At 50.2% G+C, this 25,497-nt stretch overlaps 2 protein-coding genes across 2 annotated transcripts; both read right to left on the bottom strand.

The window, feature by feature from the left end:
- Nucleotides 1–213: 213 nt before the first annotated feature.
- On the bottom strand, nt 214–2,937 carry LOC147965978 (uncharacterized). Its single transcript, XM_087530675.1, has 4 exons — nt 2,406–2,937; nt 1,535–2,277; nt 481–1,221; nt 214–333 (listed from the first exon to the last, which is right to left on the bottom strand). The coding sequence occupies exons 1-4, from the start codon at nt 2,935–2,937 to the stop codon at nt 214–216; spliced, it is 2,136 nt and encodes a 711-aa protein (XP_087386801.1).
- Nucleotides 2,938–7,306: 4,369 nt separating this feature from the next.
- Nucleotides 7,307–9,926, bottom strand: LOC147965979 (uncharacterized protein At1g66480-like). The gene is made up of 2 exons (XM_087528547.1): nt 8,860–9,926; nt 7,307–7,770 (listed from the first exon to the last, which is right to left on the bottom strand). Exons 1-2 carry the CDS (start codon nt 9,565–9,567, stop codon nt 7,726–7,728), a joined length of 753 nt encoding a protein of 250 aa, XP_087384673.1. The 5' UTR covers nt 9,568–9,926; the 3' UTR covers nt 7,307–7,725.
- Between the last annotated feature and the right edge of the window lie 15,571 nt (nt 9,927–25,497).

Below are 25,497 nucleotides of genomic sequence, written 5' to 3' on the forward strand. Positions count from 1 at the left end.
ACGTCAGGGACGTCCGGCTTTAAATTAATAAATCCCACAACATAGGCAGCGTATGACAACCACATGACCAACACACGGCACCAAACATAAGACGAGCAGGTCTTGGAAAACAGGAACCGGAGGAGGAATAAAGTACGTTACAAGGCACGGCCGGCCTAGCAAAACAAGCATGCAGGCTCGGCTGAAACTACAACCAAAAGGGGCTATCCATCCCTATGCGACAGCAGACGGCGCGGACGACGGAGCGCGGGACTCGGCGTAAACTAAGCGAAGACGGCAAAGAGCTTGGCAATGAAGATCAGAGTCCTGTTGTCTGCCCAGCGGTGCCCATTGCTGCAAGAAAATGATGCATTTGAAGATAACGTCAGCGGGATGCGAGGGAAATACGCCCTCAATAGTAAACTTGTTACGAATATGCCAGATAGCCCATAACATGGCCGCCGCACACGTCCACATGACTCGACGAGCCGGGCCAAGAACCAATGACAAAGAAGACACTAGCGCGGCTCGGGAGCGGGGATCCCAATCCACCCCCGCGGCCTCACGGACCGCGCTCCAGGCAAAGCGCGCCAAAGAGCACTGGAAGAAAGCGTGGTCAGGATCTTCTGGAACCCCACACAGAGCACAAGGGCCGGAGGCGGGGCCGTTGCGCTTAGCAAGGTTGATAGAGGTAGGCAGGCGAACTTGGCGTAGCTGCCAGAGGAAGACCTTGATCTTGAGAGGGATTTTGGCCTTCCAAAGCCCCTTGGCAGCCGAAGGGACCTGGCCGCGGGTAAGCTCTCTGTATAGGGAATTGACAGTGAATTTGCCAGAGCCCGAAAGTCTCCAAGAGACCGTGTCCGCGGAGTCCGACAGGCGAACATCGGCGATCAAATCCCGAAGGCGGTCCCACTCCTCCATTTCCGTCCCCAATAATTCTCTTCTGAAGTTGATGTAGGGTGGGGAGGAGCTAAGAGCCGTAGCAACCAGTTGGTTGGGCTCGACTGCAATGGAGTAGAGTTGGCGAAACTCCGACCATAGGGGTTGGTGGCCAATCCAAAGGTCTAGCCAAAACCGCGTGGAGCGCCCGTTGTTAACCCCAAACTTCGCTCCCCTGGCGAAGAAGGGTTTTAGGGCTTGAATGGAGTTCCAGAAGGGGGACCCACGAGAGGCCGCCTCGAAGAAATTCCCGTTCAGGAAGTATTTCGCACGGAGGAGATCGATCCAGAGGCCAGTCTCACCCTGAGACATCTTCCAGATCCATTTGTACATGAGTGCAATATTCATCAGCTTGGAGTTGATGATCCCAAGGCCCCCCCTGGGCTTTAGGTCTACATACGGCCTGCCATTTGACCATATGGTATTTCCATTTGGGTCCCGCTCCTTCCCAAAAGAAACAGGACCACGGGGTATCCAACTTAGTGTGTACCCCATCCGCCAGCAAGAACAAACCCATGGCGAACATAGGTAAGGATGAGAGGCTGGAGTTGGTTAAGATTAGTCTAGCCCCTGAAGACATAAATCTACCTCTCCACGGACACACCCTGCCCGCTACCTTGGAGGTGAGAGGTTCCCAATCAGCGATCGAACATTTCTTCGCCGCGATCGGGAGGCCGAGGTAAGTGAACGGAAACTGGCCAAGTTTGCAGTTAAGCAAGTTGGCTACCCGCTGACTTTCGGCCGCATCCATCCCCATGGACACCACTTCACACTTGTGGAAGTTGATTTTAAGCCCCGACATGAGTTCAAAACACAACAGAATGGCCTTGACCGATGCGATACTGTGTGTGTCGGGCTCAAAGAGGAGGAGTGTGTCATCCGCGTATTGCAGGTGTGACACTCCCCCCGGGATCAGGTTGTCCACCACTCCCCTGATGTGGCCAGCCAAACGAGCTCTGTCGAGCATGGCGCCCAAGGCGTCCGCTACAAAATTAAACAGCAACGACGAGGCTGGGTCCCCCTGACGCAGCCCATGCTTGTTGCGGAAGAAGTTCCCTACTTCTCCGTTCACCGCAATCGCCGTTTGGCCCCCCGAGACCAACTGCATCATGCGATGAACCCAAACCGACGAGAATCCCCGGTCCAGGAGGACCTGACAGAGAAACTCCCAGTTCACGCGATCGTACGCCTTCTCAAAGTCTAGCTTCAGGAGAATTGCGGGCTGGCGAGCGCGTTTTAGGGAGTGCACAATCTCCTGGAGGGCCAACGGCCCCTCTAAGATGTTGCGCCCCCAAATAAAAGCCGATTGGTTCCTACTAATAATAGGTGAGCTATCGGAGACAAGCGAGTCGAACAAGCCTTAGCACAAATTTTAAACGGAACATTAATCAACGCTATGGGACGAAAGAGCCTAATATGATCCGCTCCCGGAACTTTGGGGATCAGAGAGAGAACCCCAAAGTTTAGGCGAGAGATATCTACCGTACCCCGCATAAAACCATTGCAAACGTCAAAAATAGGCCCTTTGAGCACTTGCCAAAACCTTTTGAACATCGCCACCGGCCACCCATCCGGCCCGGGTGCGGTGTTGGATTTCATGCCAAGGGTCGCCTTGTCAATCTCCTCCAGGGTGAAGGCCAATCCCAGGCCCTCGTTTTCATCGTCCGTGACCCGCAACGCAGGGTCCCACACATCCGCCCTAAGCCGGGCGCGGGATTCCTCCCTGGAACCCATAAGTTGGATGTAGAACTCGTAAATGTGACGGACGATATCCTTTTGCCGCAAAAGGAGCCCCTGCTCAGATTGCAAGCGCAAAATGGCGCATTTGCGGCGACGGCCATTAGCATAGGCGTGAAAATATTGAGTGTTCGTGTCACCCTTGAGCGTCCACTTGATACCACCGCGTCTACGCCAGTACTCCTCCTCAGCTCTAAGGAGGGACTCGACCTGGGCCTCAAGCGCGTAGCGCTGAGCCCAGTCTTGCTCCGAGAAGGTCTGCACATCCGCCACAGCATCCATCTGAGCGAGCTCCGCGGTCAAACGCGATCGAAGCAGCTTATCTTCGCGCCCCTGGTTAGCCCCCCACCCTTTGAGGGCCACACGCAAGCCCGCTCCTGCAGCAATCTAGAACTCCATCGGCCCGCGCGCGCGCCCGACCCGGGCGACGCAATTCTCCCATTTCGAAAGGAAGATTTGCTCAAAGTCCAGAGACTCTAACCACGCGGTTTCGAAGAAAAAACGAGGGCTGCGTTTTAACCTTTCCTCCCCCAAGGAGAGGATGAGGGGGACGTGGTCCGACCCTATCCTCGTTTCGGCATGCAAAGAGCACAAGGGAAACAACACCTCCCACTCCGAGGACATGAAAACCCTGTCCAAGACCGACCGCACCGGCGTTAGTTGTTTGTTGGTCCAGGTGTAGCGTGCCCCCACGCGAGCCACTTCCCTAAGGGCCATGGCTGCGATTGCATTATTAAACATGGACACCCTTGTCCAATTAATAATACCGTTGTTTTTATCCGCTCCCGAGCGAATTAAGTTGAAATCCCCTCCCACTAGCAGAGGAAAATTTCACGTGCCCACAGACGCAACCTTCGCCTGGAGTTCTCCCAAGAACTCCAGCGAGAGCGAGTGGTCGGCCGGGCCGTAAACCACATTCACCTCCCACTCTTGGAGAGTTGTGCGGTGGCGCACGTGGGCCGACAGGAAGAAATGACCGACATCCCACGCCACCACCTCGAAGCAAACTAGGTTGATGCCTAGGAACATGCCTCCCGAGTGCCCGACCGCCGGCACCCAATGCCAAACAAAACGCTCCAGCGGATCGACAGCTAGCAGGTCCCGATGATTGAAATCGGCCTTGATAGTTTTCTGCAGGCCAACTACGTCGATCGCCTCGTTCCGAATGAACTCTTTTAACTGGGTCCGCCTCCCAGCGTGGCCGAAGCCTCGGATGTTCCAGAATATGTACCGCATTAGACAATGCGATTGCGGAGGCGGATACCGCGAGCGGTCACCGCGTTGGCCACGCGCCGTGTCTTGGCAGGACGACGGTTGGAGGTGGACGGCGCAACCCCTGCTGCTATGTCCTCCTGATCGGGCCGCGTAACAGTCACCAGAGAAGCCCCTGCTTCTTCTGGTGCTGGCGCAGCGCGGGCCAGCGCTGCCTGAGCTAGCGCGGCCTGCGTGATTTCCTTAGCACGAATAAGAGAGAGCACTTCGCGCGCTTCCGCCTCGTCAGACATCATCACCCCACTATCTTCTAAGATACCCCCAAGCACTCATCAGAATATTCATCAAAGATCATAAAGTGGGGCATGGGGTTACCTTCGGTTTCCAGGTTCTTCTGGGCCTGCAGGAGTTGGGCGCGTTGGAGGGCTGGGAGGTTGCCCTTGGCGCCCTTCGGGCGGGAGCTCACCCGCTCCTGCGTCACCGTGGACGCCACCACCGCCTTGGAGCGCTTGGCCGTTGAAATGGGCGCCACCTTGGCCACCTCCGCGCGGAGCGCGTCAGAAGCTGGAGGGGAGATGACCGACAAGGTGCCACCAGTTGGACCCCCAGGAGAGGCCAGCGCCATCACCACCGGCCGCTGCGGAGCAGGCGTGCCCGCATGGCCTGAGGGAGGGCTCACCGGCGCCACCAAAGGAGTCTTGCGGCCTGACGGCTTCTTGTGGAGCCTCGTCCCACCGCCACCGAGGCCAGTCACCGCCTTGGGTGAGCGCGCCGTGGCAGCTCGAGGCTCACCCACCACCGCAGCCACCGGGGAGACGAGCATCGAGCGACCCTCCGAGTCGCAGGACGCCGAGACCCCCTTGTCGATGTCGAGGCCCAGCGTCATGTTGGAGCCGTACTGGTTGAGACCCATCTCGTTGCTGCCCACCACCACTTGCCGTTCCTCCTAGTCCTTCGCAGCGCCCGCCGCCGGGGGCGCGTCCTGGGGGTCCTTGTCCTTGAGGCCAAGCTTGTCCCAACTGGCGGTGTCAATGGAGTCATTCCCCATGCTCACGTCGTGGTCCTTGTCTTTGTCATTTGGTCCCTTGTCCATGCTGGCTGGTGGAGGGGGAGGGGGCGCCGCACCCTGTAGATCACCCACCTCGGCCTCCAGACGAATGGTGAAGCCCTCGCTGTTGAACCACACTTGGACGTAGCCCTTGAGCTTGGCCGGCGATCGACACGCGAAGCGCATCCGGACTGGGCCACGCCCCGGCAACGACGCCTGATCCACCTCCATTGGACGCCCAATCATCACCGTCCCTGCCATGAGGCGGTCCACGCGGCGGTGCTTGGGCGGCACACCCCACAACTTGACCCACACGTCCGGCATGATCTCGGCCTTGGGTTCCTCCTGGCTCAGTTCCTTGATATCCGCCATGATGTCATTGAGGGAGAGGTAGAGCTTGCCGCTGCGGGTCGCCATCCGCAGCATGGCCTTGTTGGGGAAGACGACCGAGAACTGGTCGACGCCGATGGCCGTCACCTGCCAATCCCACACCCCCTCGAAGAGGTGAGGGAGCTCCGCCTCCAAGATGGGGATCGACAGCGTGCCGGGCGCCGCCGAGATGATCGCCGCATCCGCCACCAGCGGGGCCTGGACCTCCTCGCCCTCCGTCTCCATGAAAGGGAGGCAGAAGAAGCCCTCTCCAGGGATGGCGTTGCCCATGATCTGTAGCAGAAGAGGCCGCCCCCGCGTGGGGCAGTACGCTGACGCGTGACCTTCCTCGTGGCAGACAACGCACAGGGGCTTGAAGTGGCACATATTTTGGTAATGCCCCACCCTACCGCACTTGAAGCACTCCGGCCCGTCAGCCTCCTCCACTGGGATCGGAGCGTCAGCCGAACCCTTCGAAGCCGACGGCCCCCCCTTTTGCTTCTGCTTCTTGGCCACCGGATCCCCGCTCCGCTCACCGCCCGGAGGGAGCTGAGACTCCTTCCTCTTGAGCTCTTTCTTCTGCTCCAGCCCACGGCGCCGATATTCCTCCTCCTCCTTCTTCTTCTTCTTCTTCTTCTTCTTGCGCTCGCGGTCCTCTTGCTGCTTCCGCTCTTGCTCCGCAAGACACCATGGAGGCGGCGGCCCCCAGCCCCCGTCCCCTGCGGCCTTCGCCGACGCCTTGGAGAGCGCCTTCGCCCGCAGCTCGTGCTCGCGCTGTCGATCCGCCGCCGGGATCGGAGGCGACATGGGAGGCTTGTTGCCGCGGCGGGAGCCCATCCTCACAACAGTGGCGAACGAGCAGGAAAGAGGTGGGGGAGGGGCAGAATGTAGGAGACGACGGGCAAGGTGCCCGAAGCGCCGAACCTGAGAGTGGGATGCAGGAAACCCTAGAGACAGATCTAGGGTTCCTTTTGGCACCCACAGCCACCTATTAATAGGGGCGGCCGACCGCTCAGCCTCCTCCGCACTGGGCCCGGGCCTAAGCGCAGGCTCACAGCAGGCCACCGGGCCAGGCTGGTCAGGCCCAAGCACGGAGGGACGTCCCTGCACCCCCACAGGCCAAGACGCGGGCTGGATTGCTGATGGGCCCCCCAACCCAATTCCTAGAAGGCTGGGCCACTCCTCCTGACCCAGCGGGGAAACGAGCCCGATCGTCGGCTCCCCGGAAACCCTAGCCAGGACTATATTGGAGGTGCCCTTACGATAGGGAAGCCAACTCCCATTCTGGACTACGACCACTGGCCAAGCAACTGTGGAGAGACCCATGGACATGATGCCCCCCGGTCATGCTGGAAGTTGGCCATCTGATCTGATCTGATCTGCTCTACACACAACACACTCTCCCGCGGTAACGGACGATGCATTGTAGGGGCAGCCAGTAAGTTTACTGTTCAAGCTCAAAGAATATGGAGTTATCTCAGAGTCCACACGCTGCCAACGAACGATTCTCTCAGATTCAGAAGGTATACCTGCATGTTCTTCTGATCTGACTTTCTCACACCATAGATATAAGAGTACTATATAAGACGGTAGTTCAGATCGCGTAACATGTGCAGGTTTCTTATGATTGGATGCAGCACCATTATCCAAATCTGGATCAATTAAGAAACCACTAAAAACACTTGCGACTCGACACGAAGCCCGGCGCTAACCAAGCCTTTCATCACCATCTGAAAAAACAAGGAAGAAACACTGACGACGCAGCAAACGTGTACTTATGATTTTGTAAACAGCACTTGCATGTGCCGAGGAATGCGGTTGAGCAACAGCTCCCAATAATAATTCTTAGTATAAGCAAACATAATCCACCGGTTCAACGCGACGGTCCATTATCACGCGCCACTAACCCGCACAACCCCCTTCCAGAATCATGCAGGGATCGAATGAATGAATGCGGATAATTCAGAGAAGCTGCCTGAAGCAAACTGCAGCAGGTTGGCATCTGCCAAATCAATCTGCAGGTTGGCATCTTCCAAATCAGTCTGAAATCATGCACACGCAGTTGACTGAGACAATTGGTTCGCACAGAGACAGAGCATTCACGACATGGCATGGTGGACTAATAATAAAACCACCAGAGAGGAACTAACAAGAAAACACACAAGGGAGAACACAGAGTCCAGAAACACGCTACTGATATGCGAAATCAAGGTGAATTGGAAGCCATTCGGCGGCTTCTCGTCTTCAAACCATAGTTTTTGTTGGCAAGAGAATGATGATCCAAGCATGTATCTCTAATAGCCTTTTTTTCTTTCGAAACGGTATCTCTAACAGCCTGAAGATAGGTTTATAACTCCCTATCTCCTGGCCTGACAATCAGCAAGCATGGCTGGGACAGCAGGATGGATGTGTTAACTCGTCTCCGTCGAGCGAAATGTCGGTCATGCGATCAGCTCGTCCGGCAACGCCACGAACCTCGCACGCTTCTGAAACATGGAAATGGAGACAAGATTAGACTCCAGAAAAGGCAACAATTGTTACACAGATTTGTCTACGGATCCCGTTACGTATCGACGCTCAAAGTAAAACTTGTGGGTCTGGGTTCAACACAACACCACAACTCCACAAGAGAGTTTAGAAACAAGAAACAAAAACGATGGGCAGCATCAACTTATTTCTTTTTTTTTGTCTCGTTCTACTAACTCTAATTTGTTTTTGTTTCTTTTTTATTATTATTGTGACGGTTACTAACTCCAGTTGTTAAATGATAGTACTGGTGTGTGAAAAGGAAACCCGCACGAAAGTTGTGCTCTGCTTGCTGTGTAGGTTGTTTCCCGCAATGAGCGGAGAAGGGTTTCCCAGGTGTAGTGCGCCACTGAGACAGGGTACATGTTCTCTGCAGACAGCAGTATACAAGAAAGAAAACTCTTCTTGCCGCTCTACTGTACGCGGCATCTCATCTGACATTCGGCAGCTTCGCTAACCTTGCACTAGTGGTTAGTGGCTGCTTTTCTACTGCGGTAACCAACGCACAAACCGAACAAAGCCCAAGAATTCTACTACTCCTTCTGTTCACTTTTATAAGGCTTTGTAGATGTTTCAGACAGTATGCAAAATAATACAATTTCACTTGTGTGAACCGACTTATAAAAGTGAACAGAGGGAGTACTATAATCTAACGTACTCTCTTCATCTGAATAAATTGATGTATCTAGACGCATTTTAGTTTTAGATATATGCGTTTTTATTCATTTATCCAATGAGTATTTCCGGACGGACAGAGTAGTATACTACGCATTGCCGGCCAAGATTTTTGTTTCTTCTTCTATAACACAAATTCTACAGTACTATATACATGTGCTTGACTTTTTGGTTGTGCATCTCAACTCAAGTTGGAGTAGCAAGTAAAAATGCAGATCTTGTTCAGAGTTCTGTGGAACGAATATAATTCATGTAGTATCACGCAGTGCGCACAAGGGGACACGCAGTGATGCAATGCACGTGGAGAATGGATGGGCCTAATTGATTGATTTGAAGGGTAGTAGGAGCAGTAATCAATCAGTAATGGTGGTTACCTCCTCCTTGGCGCGGGGCAGCGAGGCCCACCGCTGCGGCGTCTTGGGCGGCGCGCCGGGCGCCGGCTTGGGGAGCATGAAGCCGGAGCCCCACTCGGGCGTGGCCGCGAACCGCGGGCTGCGCAGGATCCCGGGCGGCCGCTCGGGCGTCACCTTGGCGCCGCAGCCGCCGCCGTCGCCCACCGCGGCGCACAGCTCCATGATCTTGGCCGCCGCCTCCGCCGCGTCCCGGCTCTCCCCCATCAGCTTCTCCACCTGCGCCTTGGGGAGCCGCATCCTGAGCCGCACGGGGGTGCCTGCGCCGCCTCCCGCTCCCGCGAAGAGCGGGGAGGCGGGGGCGGAGGCGGAGGCGACGCCCTGGAAGGAGGAGAGGTCGGAGGTGGAGCGGCGGGCGAGCATGAGCGACTCGAGCCGCTCGCGCGCGCCGACGCGGAGGTTGCCCGACCATGCCCTGCGCGGCGGCCCCGCGGCGGGGCGGCGCGGGAGCGCGACGAGGAAGTAGAGCCGGCCCCGGCGCAGCGGCGCGTCGGGCGCCAGGGGCCGCGCCCGCGCGCCCAGCAGCTTGACCTCCTCCGCCTCCAGCAGCTGGAAGCCCGGGTGGTCGCGCAGCACGTCGGCCGCCGCCGCCGGCGGCTTCACCCGGAAGGACGTCCCGTCCAGCTGCATCACCTTGGCCCCCTTCCGCTTCGCCCCAATGCTGTTCCCCATCGCGCGCGGGCGGACGGCGTTGCTGCGTGCCGGCCGGCGTGTGTTTGATCTTGCTTCTTGTCTCTGCTCGGCTCTCTCGGGACGGGAGGCGCGGGCTGTGCGTCGTGATCTTTTGTTTGTTTTATAAAAGGGAGGAAACTGGAGGAGGAGTGGTGGCGAAAGGTGGAGGGGTCAAAGGTGACGGGGGGCGTATTTTATGGGGATGCCGAGGTGGTGCGCTTCCCTTGTCTTTGTCTCTCTTGCGTTTCCCGCTTTCGGATGCAGATTGCCGGGGAGCACTCCGTTGCCGAGATAGCGTCCGTCTGCATGTGAATAATTATCAGGCGCAAAGTTTCTGGGTAGCACTCACAACAGGAGAGCCAACACGGAAACTCTACCATCATGGCAACTAGAAATACAGTTCTCATCAAAGTGTGTGTGTGTGTGTGTGTGTGTGTGTGCATGCATGTGAAAGCGTTGGGGTGAACGGAATCTGCGCGGGGGAATATCAGAGCCGGGCCGGACTGGCTTCCGTTGTGGTTACTCACGATCGTGGGCTGTCACGAGATCTGCGTGTAGTAACGTGTGGGCTTTAGCTCTTTCGCCAACACTAGATGCCCAACCGTGAACTGTAAAGCGAGCGACGATAAGTGAGGTTCAAGCTAGTCACCGGACTTCCTTTCCGTATCCATGATCGCGTTAATGTGAACGATCAACCGGGCACCGCCGATCCGCTCCGGTTCTAGAACTAGAATTTTAGAATTGGAAATCTATACTGGTTGGGTCGTTGGCTCTGGGAAGAAGCAAGATGCGGTGGTAACTGCCGTAGGTGTGCATAGCCATAGGTCAAGCCATGGATAGATCTCTTAAAGACGCGATAAGAAGATGTCAACTGAATTCCGCGTCGGGGGCTGCATCTCCACCGCTTCTCAAGGGACGACTCCTGTGCTGCGTGTGTCGGTAGGCTGGACAAGACGACTTCCACTGTCAACTCAAATCGATCCCCTCCTTTTGTCCGTTCCCAACCCGCCTACCCACTTTGTTGTGCTACTAATCTTAATCCGGACTGTACACTTGTGGAACCTCCCTCCCTGCATATATACGGCGATCTGCCATTGTACGTGCTTCCATTTATGATGGCATTATTACATTACTACGAGATCTGGCCTGCCTGCTCACTTCTCGCGGTGTACTACGTACGCACAGCTAGCGCCTTCGAATGCATGCCACACTACACTATCTCTGGTTCCGCTCGTGGCCTGGCACGGCGGCCTGCGTACGTGATCGGCGTGATAATCTACGGCTTCCTGTCGCTGCCATGACCGTCGCATGGCGCATCGCGTGCGTCGTCGCGAGCTGACGGACCCCGGCGCTCGTATTTTTTGGTCGCCCCTGACGCACCATGAAAGCGAGCCATCAGCGGCGCGTAGCGGCGTCACGTCCCGTGTCTCCGAGTGCAGTGCTGCTTGACCTGACCCGTATGGTATGTGAGCACATACATCACAGTTTCGATCAGGCTGTGAGTGAAAGGAAAATCGCGTAGGTCCGTGCATGTCATGGTCAGTTCGTCAGTGTCCATGCCTGCGTCACCCTTCTGAGAAAAGAGTCACGATCACCGTAGGGCTTTTCTAACCGGAGTCGCCTTTGTTGCTGTCACGTCGCGTCCAGATGGGTGTAATCGGGACCTCTAACGAATTGGATTGGAACAGATCAGATGATGATGGTGGATAGGAGCACCGTGGTATCCCCTGTTGTCGCTGGAGTTCAAGTCTCACACTGCTCGCATTTTTTTGTATTTATCTCAAACCTTGTGGCGATGTGTGTTTAATAGAAGGAGACATTCTCATCAACTACCAAAACGTGTGTGGTGACTTTGTTTTTTAGAAAAAGAGGATGACCCCCGGCCTCTGCATCTGGGCGATGCATACGACCACTTTATTAATTATTCTCACAAGACCTTACATAGTAATACCACAGTAAGACTAAAGCCATCGTCTAAGCAACAAACTGCCGCTACACCTATCCAGTTGATGAAGGGGCGCAGATAGGCTGGGCCTAATACCAAACAGGCATCGCAGCCAAACCTAACATCTAAGACCTGAGGACCCATCCAGGACGCCTGACAGGCATGGGTCTCGCTGGTCCGACGTGCCCTCAGAGGCCGCCGCCGTCTAAGCAACAAACTGTCGCTACATCTATCCAGTTGATTAAGGGCGCAGATAGTCTGAGCCTAATACCAAACAGACATCGCAGCCAAACCTAACATCCAAGACGTTAGGACCCATTCAGGACGCCTGCCGGGCATGGGTCTCGCTGGTCCGGCGTACCCTCAGAGGCCGCCGCCGTCTAAGCAACAAACTGTCGCTATACCTATCCAGTTGATGAAGGGGCGCAGATAGTCTGGGCCTAATACCAAACAGACATCGCAGCCAAACCTAACATCTAAGACCTGAGGACCCATCCAGGACGCCTGCCGGGCATGGGTCTCGCTGGTCCGGCGTGCCCTCAGAGGCCGCCGCCGTCTAAGCAACAAACTGTCGCTACACCTATCCAGTTGATTAAGGGGCGCAGATAGCCTGAGCCTAATACCAAACAGACATCGTAGCCAAACCTAACATCCAAGACGTGAGGACCCATCCAGGACGCCTGCCGGGCATGGGTCTCGCTGGTCCGGCGTTCCCTCAGAGGCCGCCGCCGTCTAAGCAACAAACTGTCGCTACACCTATCCAGTTGATGAAGGGGCACATATAGCCTGGGCCTAATACCAAACAGACATCGCAGCCAAACCTAACATCTAAGACCTGAGGACCCATCCAGGATGCCTGCCGGGCATGGGTCTCGCTGGTCCGGCGTGCCCTCACAGGCCGCCGCCACCAACTGCCACTGCTCCATCTTCAGAACTGTACTGATGCATCAACCTTGCTCGGTCTAGCTATCATCGACGCCACCACGGCGCCCAACGGCACCTCCTCCCTGCGCGCAAATAGCTGCGCACGTCACGGTCGCCACTGATACACCTCAGCACCATGCTACCAAGTACCACCAGCCGATACAACTTGAAGTCTTTGGAAAATCTGTCGTGCGTAGCACCTGCCGACCAAGCATGACAAAGCGTAGCACCTGTCGGTCAGGCATGACTTTGTTGGGGAATGTAGTAACTTCAAAAAAATTCTTACGCACACGCAAGATCATGGTGATGCATAGCAACGAGAGTGGAGAGTGTGTCCACGTACCCTCGTAGACCGGAAGCGGAAGCATTAGCACAACGCGGTTGATGTAGTCGTACGTCTTCACGATCCGACCGATTAAGTACCGAACGCACGGCACCTCCGAGTTCTGCACACGTTCAACTCGATGACGTCCCTCGAACTCTGATCCAGCCGAGTGTTGAGGGAGAGTTTTGTCAGCACGACGGCGTGGTGACGATGATGATGTTCTACCGACGCAGGGCTTCACCTAAGCACCGCTACGATATGATCGAGGTGGATTATGGTGGAGGGGGGCACCGCACACGGCTAAGAGATCAAGAGATCAATTATTGTGTCTATGGGGTGCCCCCTCCTCCGTATATAAAGTAGTGGAGGAGGAGGAGGAGGGATGGCCCTCTCTATGGCGCGCCCTAGGAGGAGTCCTACTCCCACCGGGAGTAGGATTCCCCCCTTCCAAGTAGTAGGAGTCAAGGAAAGGGGAGAGAGAAGAGAAGGAAGGAGGGGGCGCAGCCCCTCCCCCTAGTCCAATTCGGACTAGGCATTGGGGGGCGCGTAGCCTCTCCTCTCTCTTTCCCCTAAAGCCCAATAAGGCCCATATACTCCCCGGCGAATTCCCGTAACTCTCCCGTACTCTGAAAAATACTCGAATCACTCGGAACCTTTCCGATGTCCGAATATAGTCGTCCAACATATCAATCTTTACGTCTCGACCATTTTGAGACTCCTCGTCATGTCCCCTATCTCATTCGGGGCTCCGAACTAACTTCGGTACATCAAAACACATAAACTCATAATATAACCGTCATCGAATTTTAAGCGTGCGGACCCTACGGGTTCGAGAACAATGTAGACATGACCGAGACACGTCTCCGGTCAATAACCAATAGCTAGCGGAACCTGGATGCTCATATTGGCTCCCACATATTCTACAAAGATCTTTATCGGTCAAACCGCATAACAACATACGTTGTTCCCTTTGTCATCGGTATGTTACTTGCCCGAGATTCGATCGTCGGTATCTCAATACCTAGTTCAATCTCGTTACCGACAACTCTCTTTACTCGTTCCGTAATACATCATCCCGCAACTAACTCATTAGTTGCAATGCTTGCAAGGCTTACAGTGATGTGCATTACCGAGTGGGCCCAAACATACCTCTCCGACAATCAGAGTGACTAATCCTAATCTCGAAATACGCCAACCCAACAAGTACCTTCGGAGACACCTGTAGAGCACCTTTAGAATCACCAAGTTACGTTGTGACGTTTGGTGGCACACAAAGTGTTCCTCCGGTAAACGGGAGTTGCATAATCTCATAGTCATAGGAACATGTATAAGTCATGAAGAAAGCAATAGCAACAAACTAAACGATCAAGTGCTAAGCTAACGGAATGGGTCAAGTCAATCACATCATTCTCCTAATGATGTGATCTCGTTAATCAAATGACAACTCATGTCTATGGTTAGGAAACATAACCATCTTTGATCAACGAGCTAGTCAAGTAGAGGCATACTAGTGACACTCTGTTTGTCTATGTATTCACACATGTATTATGTTTCCGGTTAATACAATTCTAGCATGAATAATAAACATTTATCATGATGTAAGGAAATAAATAATAACTTTATTATTTCCTCTAGGGCATATTTCCTTCAGTCTCCCACTTGCACTAGAGTCAATAATCTAGTTCACATCGCCATGTGATTTAATACCAATAGTTCACATCACCATGTGATTAACACTCATAGTTCACATCGACATGTGACCAACACCCAAAGGTTTTACTAGAGTCAATAATCTAGTTCACATCGCTATGTGATTAACACCCAAAGAGTACTAAGGTGTGATCATGTTTTGCTTGTGAGAGAAGTTTAGTCAACGAGTCTGCCACATTCAGATCCGTAAGTATTTTGCAAATTTCTATGTCAACAATGCTCTGCACGGAGCTACTCTAGCTAATTGCTCCCACTTTCAATATGTATCCAGATTGAGATTTAGAGTCATCTGCATCAGTGTCAAAATTTACATCGACGTAACCCTTTATGACGAACCTTTTTGTCACCTCCATAATCGAGAAACATATCCTTATTCCACTAAGGATAATTTTGACTGATGTCCAGTGATCTACTCCTAGATCACTATTGTACTCCCTTGCCAAAAATAGTGTAGGGTATACAATAGATCTGGTACACAACATGGCATATTTTATAGAACCTATGGCCAAGGCATAGGGAATGACTTTCATTCTCTTTCTATCTTCTGCCATGGTCGGGCTTTGAGTCTTACTCAGTTTTACACCTTGTAACACAGGCAAGAACTCTTTCTTTGACTGTTCCATTTTGAACTACTTCAAAATCTTGTCAAGGTATGTACTCATTGAAAAACTTATCAAGCGTCTTGATCTATCTCTATAGATCTTGATGCTCAATACGTAAGCAGCTTCACCAAGGTCTTTCTTTGAAAAACTCCTTTCAAACACTCCTTTATGCTTTGCAGAATAATTCTACATTATCTCCGATCAACAATATGTCATTCACATATACTTATCAGAAATGTTGTAGTGCTCCCACTCACTTTCTTGTATATACAGGCTTCACCGCAAGTCTGTATAAAACTATATGCTTTGGTCAACTTATCAAAGCGTATATTCCAACTTCGAGATGCTTGCACCAGTCCATATATGGATCGCTGGAGCTTGCATATTTTGTTAGCACCTTTAGGATTGACAAAACCTTCTGGTTGCATCATATACAACTCTTCTTTAATAAATCCTTTAAGGAATGTAGTTTTGTTTATCCATTTGCCAGATTTCATAATATGCGGCAATTGCTAAGATGTTTCGGACAGACTTAAGCATAGATACGAGTGAGAAAATCTCATCGTAGTCAATACCTTGAACTTGTCGAAAACCTTTTGCGATAATTCTAGCTTTGTAGATAGTAACACTACTATCAGCGTCCGTCTTCCTCTTGAAGATCCATTTAATCTCAATGGATTGCCGATCATTGGGCAAGTTAATCAAAGTCCATACTTTGTTCTCATACATGGATCTCATCTCAGATTTCATGGCCTCAAGCCATTTCACGGAATCTGGGCTCATCATCGCTTCCTCATAGTTCGTAGATTCGTCATGGTCAAGTAACATGACCTCCGGAACAGGATTACCGTACCACTCTGGTGCGGATCTCACTCTGGTTTACCTATGAGGTTCGGTAGTAACTTGATCTGAAGTTACATGATCATCATCATTAGCTTCCTCACTAATTGGTGTAGTAGTCACACGAACAGATTTCTGTGATGAACTAATTTCCAATAAGGGAGTAGGTACAGTTACCTCATCAAGTTCTACTTTCCTCCCACTCACTTCTTTCGGGAGAAACTCCTTCTCTAGAAAGGATCAATTCTCACCAATGAATATCTTGCCTTCGCATCTACGATAGAAGGTGTACCCAACATTTTCTTTTGGTTATCCTATGAAGACATCATAGATCGCACCATATCTAATAAAGTACGGTTATGACGTTCAGACACACCATTACACTATGGTGTTCCAGGTGGCGTGAGTAGTGAAACTATTTCACATTGTTTTAACTGAAGGCCAAACTCGTAACTCAAATATTTTACTTGCGATCATTCTTTGAACTTTTCAAATGCTTCAAACTTATGTTTCATTAACTAGATATATCCATATCTGCTTAAATCATCTATGAAGGTGAGAAAATAACAATACCCGCCGCGAGCCTCAATATTCATCGGACCACATACATCAGTATGTATGATTTCCAACAAATCTGTTGCTCGCTCCATTGTTTCGGAGAACGGAGTCTTAGTCATATTGCCCATGAGGCATGGTTCGCAAGCATCAACTGATTCATAATCAAGTGATTCCAAAATCCCATCAGCATGGATTTTCTTCATGCGCTTTACACCAATATGACCTAAACGGCAGCGCCACAAATAAGTTGCACTATCATTATTAACTTTGCATCTTTTGGCTTCAATATTATGAAAATGTGTATCACCACGATCGAGATCCAAAAAACCATTTTCATTGGGTGTATGACCATAGAAGGTTTTTTTCATCTAAACAGAACAACAATAATTCTCTAACTTACATGAATAACCGTATTGCAATAAACATGATCCAATCATATTCATGCTCAATGCAAACACTAAATAACATTTATTTTAGGTTTAACACTAATCCCGAAAGTATAGGGAGTGTGTGATGATGATCATATCAATCTTGGAACCATTTCAAATACACATCGTCACTTCACCCTTAACTAGTCTCTGTTCATTCTGCAACTCCCGTTTCGAGTTACTATTCTTAGCAACTGAACTAGTATCAAATACTGAGGGGTTGCTATAAACACTAGTAAAGTACACATCAATAACATGTATATCAAATATACATATGTTCACTTTGCCATCCTTCTTATCCGCCAATTACTTGGGGTAGTTCCGCTTCCAGTGACCAGTTGATAACCCACAAGTATAGGGGATCACAACAGTTTTCGAGGGTAAAGTATTCAACCCAAATTTATTGATTCGACACAAGGGGAGCCAAAGAATACTCTCAAGTATTAGCAGCTGAGTTGTCAATTCAACCACACCTGGAAACTTAATATCTGCAGCAAAGTATTTAGTAGCAAAGTAATATGATAGTAGTGCTAACGGTAGCAAAAGGTAACAGTAGTAGAAGTGATGTTTTTGGTATTTTGTAGTGATGATAGCAATAGCAACGGGAAAGTAAATAAGCGAAGAACAATATATGGAAAGCTCGTAGGCAATGGATCGGTGATGGAGAATTATGCCGGATGCGGTTCATCATGTAACAGTCATAACCTAGGATGACACAGAGCTAGTTCCAGTTTATTGATATAATGTAGGCATGTATTCCGAATATAGTCATACGTGCTTATGGAAAAGAACTTGCATGACATCATTTTTCCTACCCTCCCGTGGCAGCGGGGTCCTTACGGAAACTAAGGGATATTAAGGCCTCCTTTTAATAGAGTACCGGAACAAAGCATTAACACATAGTGAATACATGAACTCCTCAAACTACGGTCATCACCGGTAAGTATCCCGATTATTGCCATTCGGGGTTAACGGATCATAACACATAATAGGTGACTATAGACTTGCAAGATGGGATCAAGAACACTCATATATTGATGAAAACATAATAGGTTCAGATCTGAAATCATGGCACTCGGGCCCTAGTGACAAGCATTAAGCATAACAAAGTCATAGCAACATCAATCTCAGAACATAGTGGATACTAGGAATCAAACCCTAACAAAACTAACTCGATTACATGATAGATCCCATCCAACCCATCACTGTCCAGCAAGCCTACGATGGAATTACTCATGCACGGCGGTGAGCATCATGAAATTGGTGATGGAGGATGGTTGGTGATGACGATGGCGATGGATTCCCCTCTCCGGAGCCCCGAACGGACTCCAGATCAGCCCTCCCAAGAGGTTTTAGGGCTTGGCGGCGGCTCTGTATCATAAAACGTGATGAATTCTTCTCTCTGATTTTTCTCTCCCTGAAACACAATATATAGAGTTGGAGTTGGAGTCGGAGAGGCAACAGGGGGCCCATGAGGTAGGGGGGCGCGCCCCCCACCCTCGTGGAGAGGTGGTGGGCCCCCTGGACTTCATATTTTGCAGGTATTTTTTATATTTTCCAAAAAGTTGCTCCGTGAAGTTTCAGGTCATTCCGAGAACGTTTGTTTCTGCACATAAATAACACCATGGTAATTCTGCTGAAAATAGCGTCAGTCCGGGTTAGTTCCATTCAAATCATGCAAGTTAGAGTCCAAAACAGGGGCAAAAGTGTTTGGAAAAGTAGATACATTGGATACGTATCAACTCCCCCAAGCTTAAACCTTTGCTTGTCCTCAAGCAATTCAGTTGACAAACTGAAAGAGATAAACTGAAAGAGATAAAGAAAAACTTTTACAAACTCTGTTTGCTCTTGTTGTTGTAAATATGTAAAGCCAGCATTCAAGTTTTCAGCAAAGATTATAACTAACCACATTCGCAATAACGCTTAGGTCTCAAGTTTACTCATATCAATGGCATAATCAACTAGCGAGCAATAATAATAAATCTCAGATGACAACACTTTCTCAAAACAATCATAATATGATATTACAAGATGGTATCTCGCTAGCCCTTTCTGAGACCGCAAAACATAAATGCAGAGCACCTTTAAAGACCAAGGACTGACTAGACATTGTAATTCATGGTAAAAGAGATCCAGTCAAGTCATACTCAATGTAAACTAACAGTAATGAATGCAAATGATAGTGGTGCTCTCCAACTGGTGCTTTTTAATAAGAGGATGATGACTCAGCATAAAAGTAAATAGATAGGCCCTTCGCAGAGGGAAGCAGGGATTTGTAGAGGTGCCAGAGCTCGGTTTTGAAATAGAGGTGAATAATATTTTGAGCGGTATACTTTCATTGTCAACATAACAACCAAGAGATGGCGATATCTCCCATGCTACACACATTATAGGCGGTTCCCAAACAGAATTGTAAAGTTTATACTCCCCCTTCCACCAACAAGTATCAATCCATGGCTTGCTCGAAACAACGAGCGCCTCCAACTAACAACAATCCTGGGGGAGTTTTGTTTGCAATTATTTTGATTTAGTTTGCATAAAGCATGGGACTGGGCGTCCCGTTGACCAGCCATTTATCTCGTGAGTGAGGAGCGGAGTCCACTCCTCTTGAGAATAACCCGCCTAACATGGAAGATGCAGACAGCCCTAGTTGATACATGAGCTATTCGAGCATATAAAACATGATATTTATTCGAAGGTTTAGAGTTTGGCACATACAAAATTACTTGGAACGGCAGGTAGATACCATATATAGGTAGGTATAGTGGACTCATGTGGAATAACTTTGGGGTTTAAGGAGTTTGGATGCACAAGCAGTATTCCCGCTTGGTACGGGTGAAGGCTAGCAAAAGATTGGGAAGCGACCAGCTAGAGAGCGACAACAGTCATGAACATGCATTAAAATTAATCAACACCGAATGCAAGCATGAGTAGGATATAATCCACCATGAACATAAATATCGTGAAGGCTATGTTGATTTTGTTTCAACTACATGCGTGAACATGCGCCAAGTCAAGTCACTTAAATCATTCAGAGGAGGATACCACCCTATCATACCACATCATAACCATCTCAATAGCATGTTGGCACGCAAGGTAAACCATTATAACTCATAGCTAATCAAGCATGGCACAAGAAACTATAATCTCTAGTTGTCATTGCAAACATGTTCATTCATAATAGGCTGAATCAGGAATGATGAACTAATCATATTTACAAAAACAAAAGAGGTCGAGTTCATACCAGCTTTTCTCATCTCAGTCAGTCCATCATATATCGTCATAATTGCCTTTCACTTGCACGACCGAACGATGTGAATAATAATAATAGTGCACGTGCGTTGGACTAAGCTGGAATCTGCAAGGATTCAATAAACAGGAGAAGACAGGGCAATATTGGCTCTTTTGTCAGATCAACAATAATGCATATAAGAGCCACTTCAACAATTTAATTATGGTCTTCTCCTATCGACCCCCGAAGAAAAGGAAAGAAATAAAACTATTTACACGGGAAAGCTTCCAATAAGCAAAAGAAGAACAGGAAATATTTTTGGGTTTTCTTTTTAATTACTACTACAAGCATGGAAAGTAAACTAACTAAAAGCTACAACTATTTTTTTTGGTTTTTCTTAAGGTTTATTAAACACATAAGAATAAAGCATAAAAAGGCAATAAACTAGCATGGATGATACAATGAAAAAGTATGAGCACCGACATCTAGCAATGAGTGTGTGAACATAAATGTAATGTCGGTGGGAAATATGTACTCCCCCAAGCTTAGGCTTTTGGCCTAAGTTGCTCTATGGCCACGGCTGGCCTGGCGGATATCCATAATAGTAGTTGGGCTTGTACTGCGATGCAGCGGCTATCGCCTGCTGAGCTGCAGCATGGCGACGAGCGGCCTCCGCTCTCCTCTCGTACTCATCTGCCTCCTCTCTGGTAATAGTATATCTTCCTTTTGCCTGATGATCAAAGAAGGCAGGAGCAGGGAGAGTAATATGGACAGCACGACGTCTGTCAAAGATTAGTCGATACTGGAGAGGTGATTCATTCCTCTCGACAAACTGGTGGTGAACCATAGCATTAAAGTCTAGGTAAGCAGGAGGTAACTCAATATCATCTTCGCGTATGGCTATACCAAGAAAATTAGCTATGCGGGTTGCATAAATTCCTCCAAAGAAATCTCCATTAAATCTATTAAGATGCAACCTACATGCAATAATGGCTCCCAAATTATAAGATTTCTCTCCTAACACAACACTCCTAAGAATACTGAGGTCAGGGACACACATGTGACATGCCTCATCTTTACCATTAATGCATCTACCTATGAAGAGAGCAAAATAATGTATAGCAGGAAAGTGAATGCTCCTGTGATGCCCCCGATTCAATCGCACACTAATCATACACGCAAACGTGTATGATTAAGATCAGGGACTCACGGGAAGATATCACAACACAACTCTACAAATAAAAATAAGCCATACAAGCATCATATTACAAGCCAGGGGCCTCGAGGGCTCGAATATAAGAGCTCGATCATAGACGAGTCAGCGGAAGCAACAATATCGGAGTACATACATAAGTTAAACAAGTTTGCCTTAAGAAGGCCAGCACAAACTGGGATACAGATCGAAAGAGGCGCAGGCCTCCTGCCAGGGATCCTCCTAAACTACTCCTGGTCGTCGTCAGCGGGCTGCACGTAGTAGTAGGCACCTCCCGAGTAGTAGTAGTCATCATCGACGGTGGCGTCTGGCTCCTGGGCTCCAACGTCTGGTCGCAGCAATCGAGTATAGAAAGGGGGAAAAGGGGGAGCAAAGCAACCATGGGTACTCATCCAAAGTACTCGCAAGCAAGGAGCTACACTACAAATGTATGCATTGGTATCAAAGCGGAATAAGGGTATCATATGTGGACTGAACTGCAGAATGCCAAAATAAGAGGGGAATAGCTAGTCCTTTCGAAGACTATGCTTCTGGTAACCTCCATCTTGCAGCAGGAGAAGAGAGTAGGTGGTAAGTTCACCAAGTAACATCGCATAGCATAATCCTAACCGATGATCCTCCCCTCGTCGCCCTGTGAGAGAACGACCACCGGTTGTACCTGGCACTTGGAAGGGTGTGTTTTATTAAGTATCCGGTTCTAGTTGTCATAAGGTCAAGGTACAACTCCAAGTCATCCTGTTACCGAAGATCACGGCTATTCGAATAGATTAACTTTCCTGCAGGGGTGCACCACATAACCTAACATGCTCGATCCCATTAGGCCGGACACACTTTTATGGGTCATGTCCGGCCTCGGAAGATCAACATGTCGCAGCCCTACCTAGGCACAACAGAGAGGTCAGCACGCCGGTCTAAATCCTATGGCACACGGGTCTGGGCCCATCACCCATTGCACACCTGCACGTTGCGAACGCGGCTGGAAGCAGACCTAGCCTAGCAGGTGTTCCAGTCCAATCCGGCGCGCGCCGCTCAGTCGCTGAGGTCACGAAGGCTTCGGCTGATACCACGACGTCGAGTGCCCATAACTGTCCCCGCGTAGATGGTTAGTGCGCATAAGCCAGTGGCCAGACTCGGATCAAATACCAAGATCTCGTTAAACGTGTTAAGTATCCGCGAACGCCGACCAGGGCCAGGCCCACCTCTCTCCCAGGTGGTCTCAACCTGCCCTGTCGCTCCGCCACAAAGTAACAGTCGGGGGCCGTCGGGAACCCAGGCCCACCTCTACCGGGATGGAGCCACCTGCCCCTTCACCCCCAACTTCGAACAGTACCACAGGTAATGTAACAGTGTAAAGTATATAGTATATGCCTGTGATCACCTCCCGAAGTGATCACGGCCCAGTAGTATAGCATGGCAGACGGACAAGAGTGTAGGGCCACTGATGGAACACTAGCATCATATACTAAGCATGTAGGATTGCAGGTAAGGTATCAACAGTGGTAGCAACAATGACAGGCTATGCATCAGAATAGGATTAACGGAAAGCAGTAACATGCTACACTACTCTAATGCAAGCAGTAGAGAGAAGAGTAGGCGATATCTGATGATCAGGGTAGTCGTACTGGGTAGCAGCGACGTCGGTCTCGGTGTCTAGCGAGGGAAGAGGGGGAAGAAACAATAAATATAATGCAAACAAATGCATGACGATGCATGACAAGACAAACCGTGATGCTAGGTGTGCCCTAACGCGGTATGAGGTGATACCGGTGAAGGGGGGAAACGTCCGGGAAAATATCCTCGGTGTTTCGCGTTTTCGGACAGATGAATCGGAGGGGAAAAGTTGCGTGTTCGCTATGCTAGGGATGCGTGGCAGACGAACGGGCTGCGTATTCGGATTCGTCTCGTCGTTCTAAGCTACTTTCATGTATAAAGTTTTTCCATCCGAGCTACGGTTTATTTTATATTAATTTTTAAAGTTTACATCATTTTCTGGAATTCATTTAATTAATTTAAATCAAAATTATCCGGAATAGTGCTTGTTGACGTCCGCATGATATCCGCGTGACGTCAGCAGTCAACAGAGGTGTTGACTGAGTCGCTGACGTGTGGGTCCCGCATGTCATAGGTACAATAACCTAATTAACCTATTAATGAGTTTAATTGGTTAATTAGGTACCTAATGTTTAATTAGTTTAATTAAACATGATTAATCAAGTTAATTAATTTAGTTAATTAATTAACATTTTTATTTACTTATAATTTATTTATTTATTTTTAATTTCTTTTTTTCGTTCTAGGGTGGGGCCCTTGTGTCATTGGCCCATAGGTCAACCGGGGCGGTTGCGGGGCGGTGTGACGCTGCGGGCGCCCGAACCCGGCAAGGCGCCGGAGCAGGTGAAGGCCGGTGGCCTGAGGCCGGTGGTGAGGGGTGAAGCGAGGGGGGTGGCGCGGCCAGTGAGGTGTCGGGCCGGCGGCAGTGAAGCGGCAACGGCAGCGCGCGGGGGCGCGGAAGGCAAGCGGGCGATGCGAGTGCGGGCGCGAGGCGACGATTGCGGGGCCGGTGGCGAGTGGACGAGACGCAGGGGGCGCGAGCGCTCGCGCACGACAAAGGCCGGCGGAGGCGAGTGGCCGTCGGTGGTGGGAGCAGAGGACGACACAGGCACGTCGGGAAGGGGGCAGCGCGCGGTGGCGCGGCGGAGTGCGTGCAGTGCCGTGGCGGGTTACGAGCTCCAGCGAGCTCGGGCGGCAGCGAGGAAGAGAGGAGGAGAGGTAGGGCCTCACTTGCGGTGCAGGGAAGCGGCAGCGTGCTCGAGGAGGAGGACAAGGACGGGGCGTCCGACGAGGTGGCCGTGAGGCACCGGTGTTGGGGAAGTTCGTCGCCGACGCGCAGCTTGTCTGCGGCAGCAAGGTCGCCAGGCGACGCTGGGCAGCAGCTACGATGGAAGGCGGTGGTCAGCGCCGGCGCGGGAGAGGTGGGGTCGGTGGCTCGGTGCCCCCGATCCCGATTTGGATCGTGGAGGGGGGCAGAGGGAGGAGTGGGACGTGGGAGGAGTGGGGGGTGCGGGGCGACGGGAGAGGGGCGCCGTCCAGATCCGGGAGTGAGAGGGGATCGGGGGGAGTGGGTCGCTGCGACTAGGGTTTGAACCCCGGGGGGGCCTTATGGGTGGGCGGCTGGGCCGGTGGCCGGTCGGCGCAGTGGACAGCTGGGCCTGGCCCAGTTTGGGCGGGGGGTGTGGGTTGTTTTATTTTATTTTTGTTTTGTCTTTATTTATTCTTTTAACTTCGGGTTTAAATGTTTAAATATCAAAACAATTGTATCAAACTATAAAACCCACACCTAAATTAGTAAGGTAGCATAACTCACTATAATAAAATGTTCACACATTATTTTAACTAGCTTACAATTACCTATACACATAAAAGCATTTATTAAGTATTTCCAAATATTGTTTTAATTATTTTAGTGCACATAAATATTTTATAAAAGTGTGGTTTCATCACCTACCACTACTTATGGATTAATCGACACACTCCGAGCATTTTAGTTTTAATGTTTGAAAACTTCATCGTTTGGTTTGATTTCGAATTTTGAATTCGATCGGGTTTGAATTAACGTGAGATTAACAATAGTGACCTCGGTGACGTGGCATCATTAGTAGAGGTTACTGTAGCATGATTACCCGGGCGTCACAGCTCCCTATGGTGGCTTGTGTTATATCTCTAGATTCTCCCATGGTTATACTAGCAAGAAAATCTCTAAATTCAGATTTGCGAGGATCCCTTATACTACCCCATTGTGAAAGTTTGCAAGCAGTGGCAAAGTCCTCTAAGTCCATAGTATAAGAATTTTCATAAAGATCAAACAGGACAGTTGGGGAATTACGTGAAGTTGAAAATTCAAACCTCCTCACAAAGGTACTGGTGAGGTTATGATACTGACTGCACTTCTCTTCCTCGAAGCTCACAAGATCGGCGTTACGTAAATATGTGTTGAATTCTTCCTTAATTCCTGCTCGATCCATAAAATTTTCAGAAGGCCACTCACAAGGACGCACTGGAGCGTCTCTTGGTGGCTCTTCATCAGCATCACGCATTGCAAGCCTGGGTCCTTGCTTCCTTGAGGAACCACCTTGGAACATTTTCCTAAGCAATT

Source organism: Triticum urartu, chromosome 6A (assembly GCF_056163025.1).
Source record: "Triticum urartu cultivar PI428250 chromosome 6A, HENAU_Tu73, whole genome shotgun sequence".
Taxonomy (NCBI): domain Eukaryota; kingdom Viridiplantae; phylum Streptophyta; class Magnoliopsida; order Poales; family Poaceae; genus Triticum; species Triticum urartu.

Coding starts and splice junctions, on each gene's coding strand:
- LOC147965979 (XM_087528547.1), bottom strand. CDS start 9,567: ATGGGGAACAGCATTGGGGCGAAGCGGAAGGGGGCCAAGGTGATGCAG. Junction 7,771..8,859: donor TGCCCCGCGCCAAGGAGGAG/GTAACCACCATT, acceptor TCCATGTTTCAG/AAGCGTGCGAGGTTCGTGGC.
- LOC147965978 (XM_087530675.1), bottom strand. CDS start 2,937: ATGGATGCTGTGGCGGATGTGCAGACCTTCTCGGAGCAAGACTGGGCT. Junction 2,278..2,405: donor TTGCAATGGTTTTATGCGGG/GTACGGTAGATA, acceptor ATTTGTGCTAAG/GCTTGTTCGACTCGCTTGTC. Junction 334..480: donor TAGTGTCTTCTTTGTCATTG/GTTCTTGGCCCG, acceptor ATTTTCTTGCAG/CAATGGGCACCGCTGGGCAG.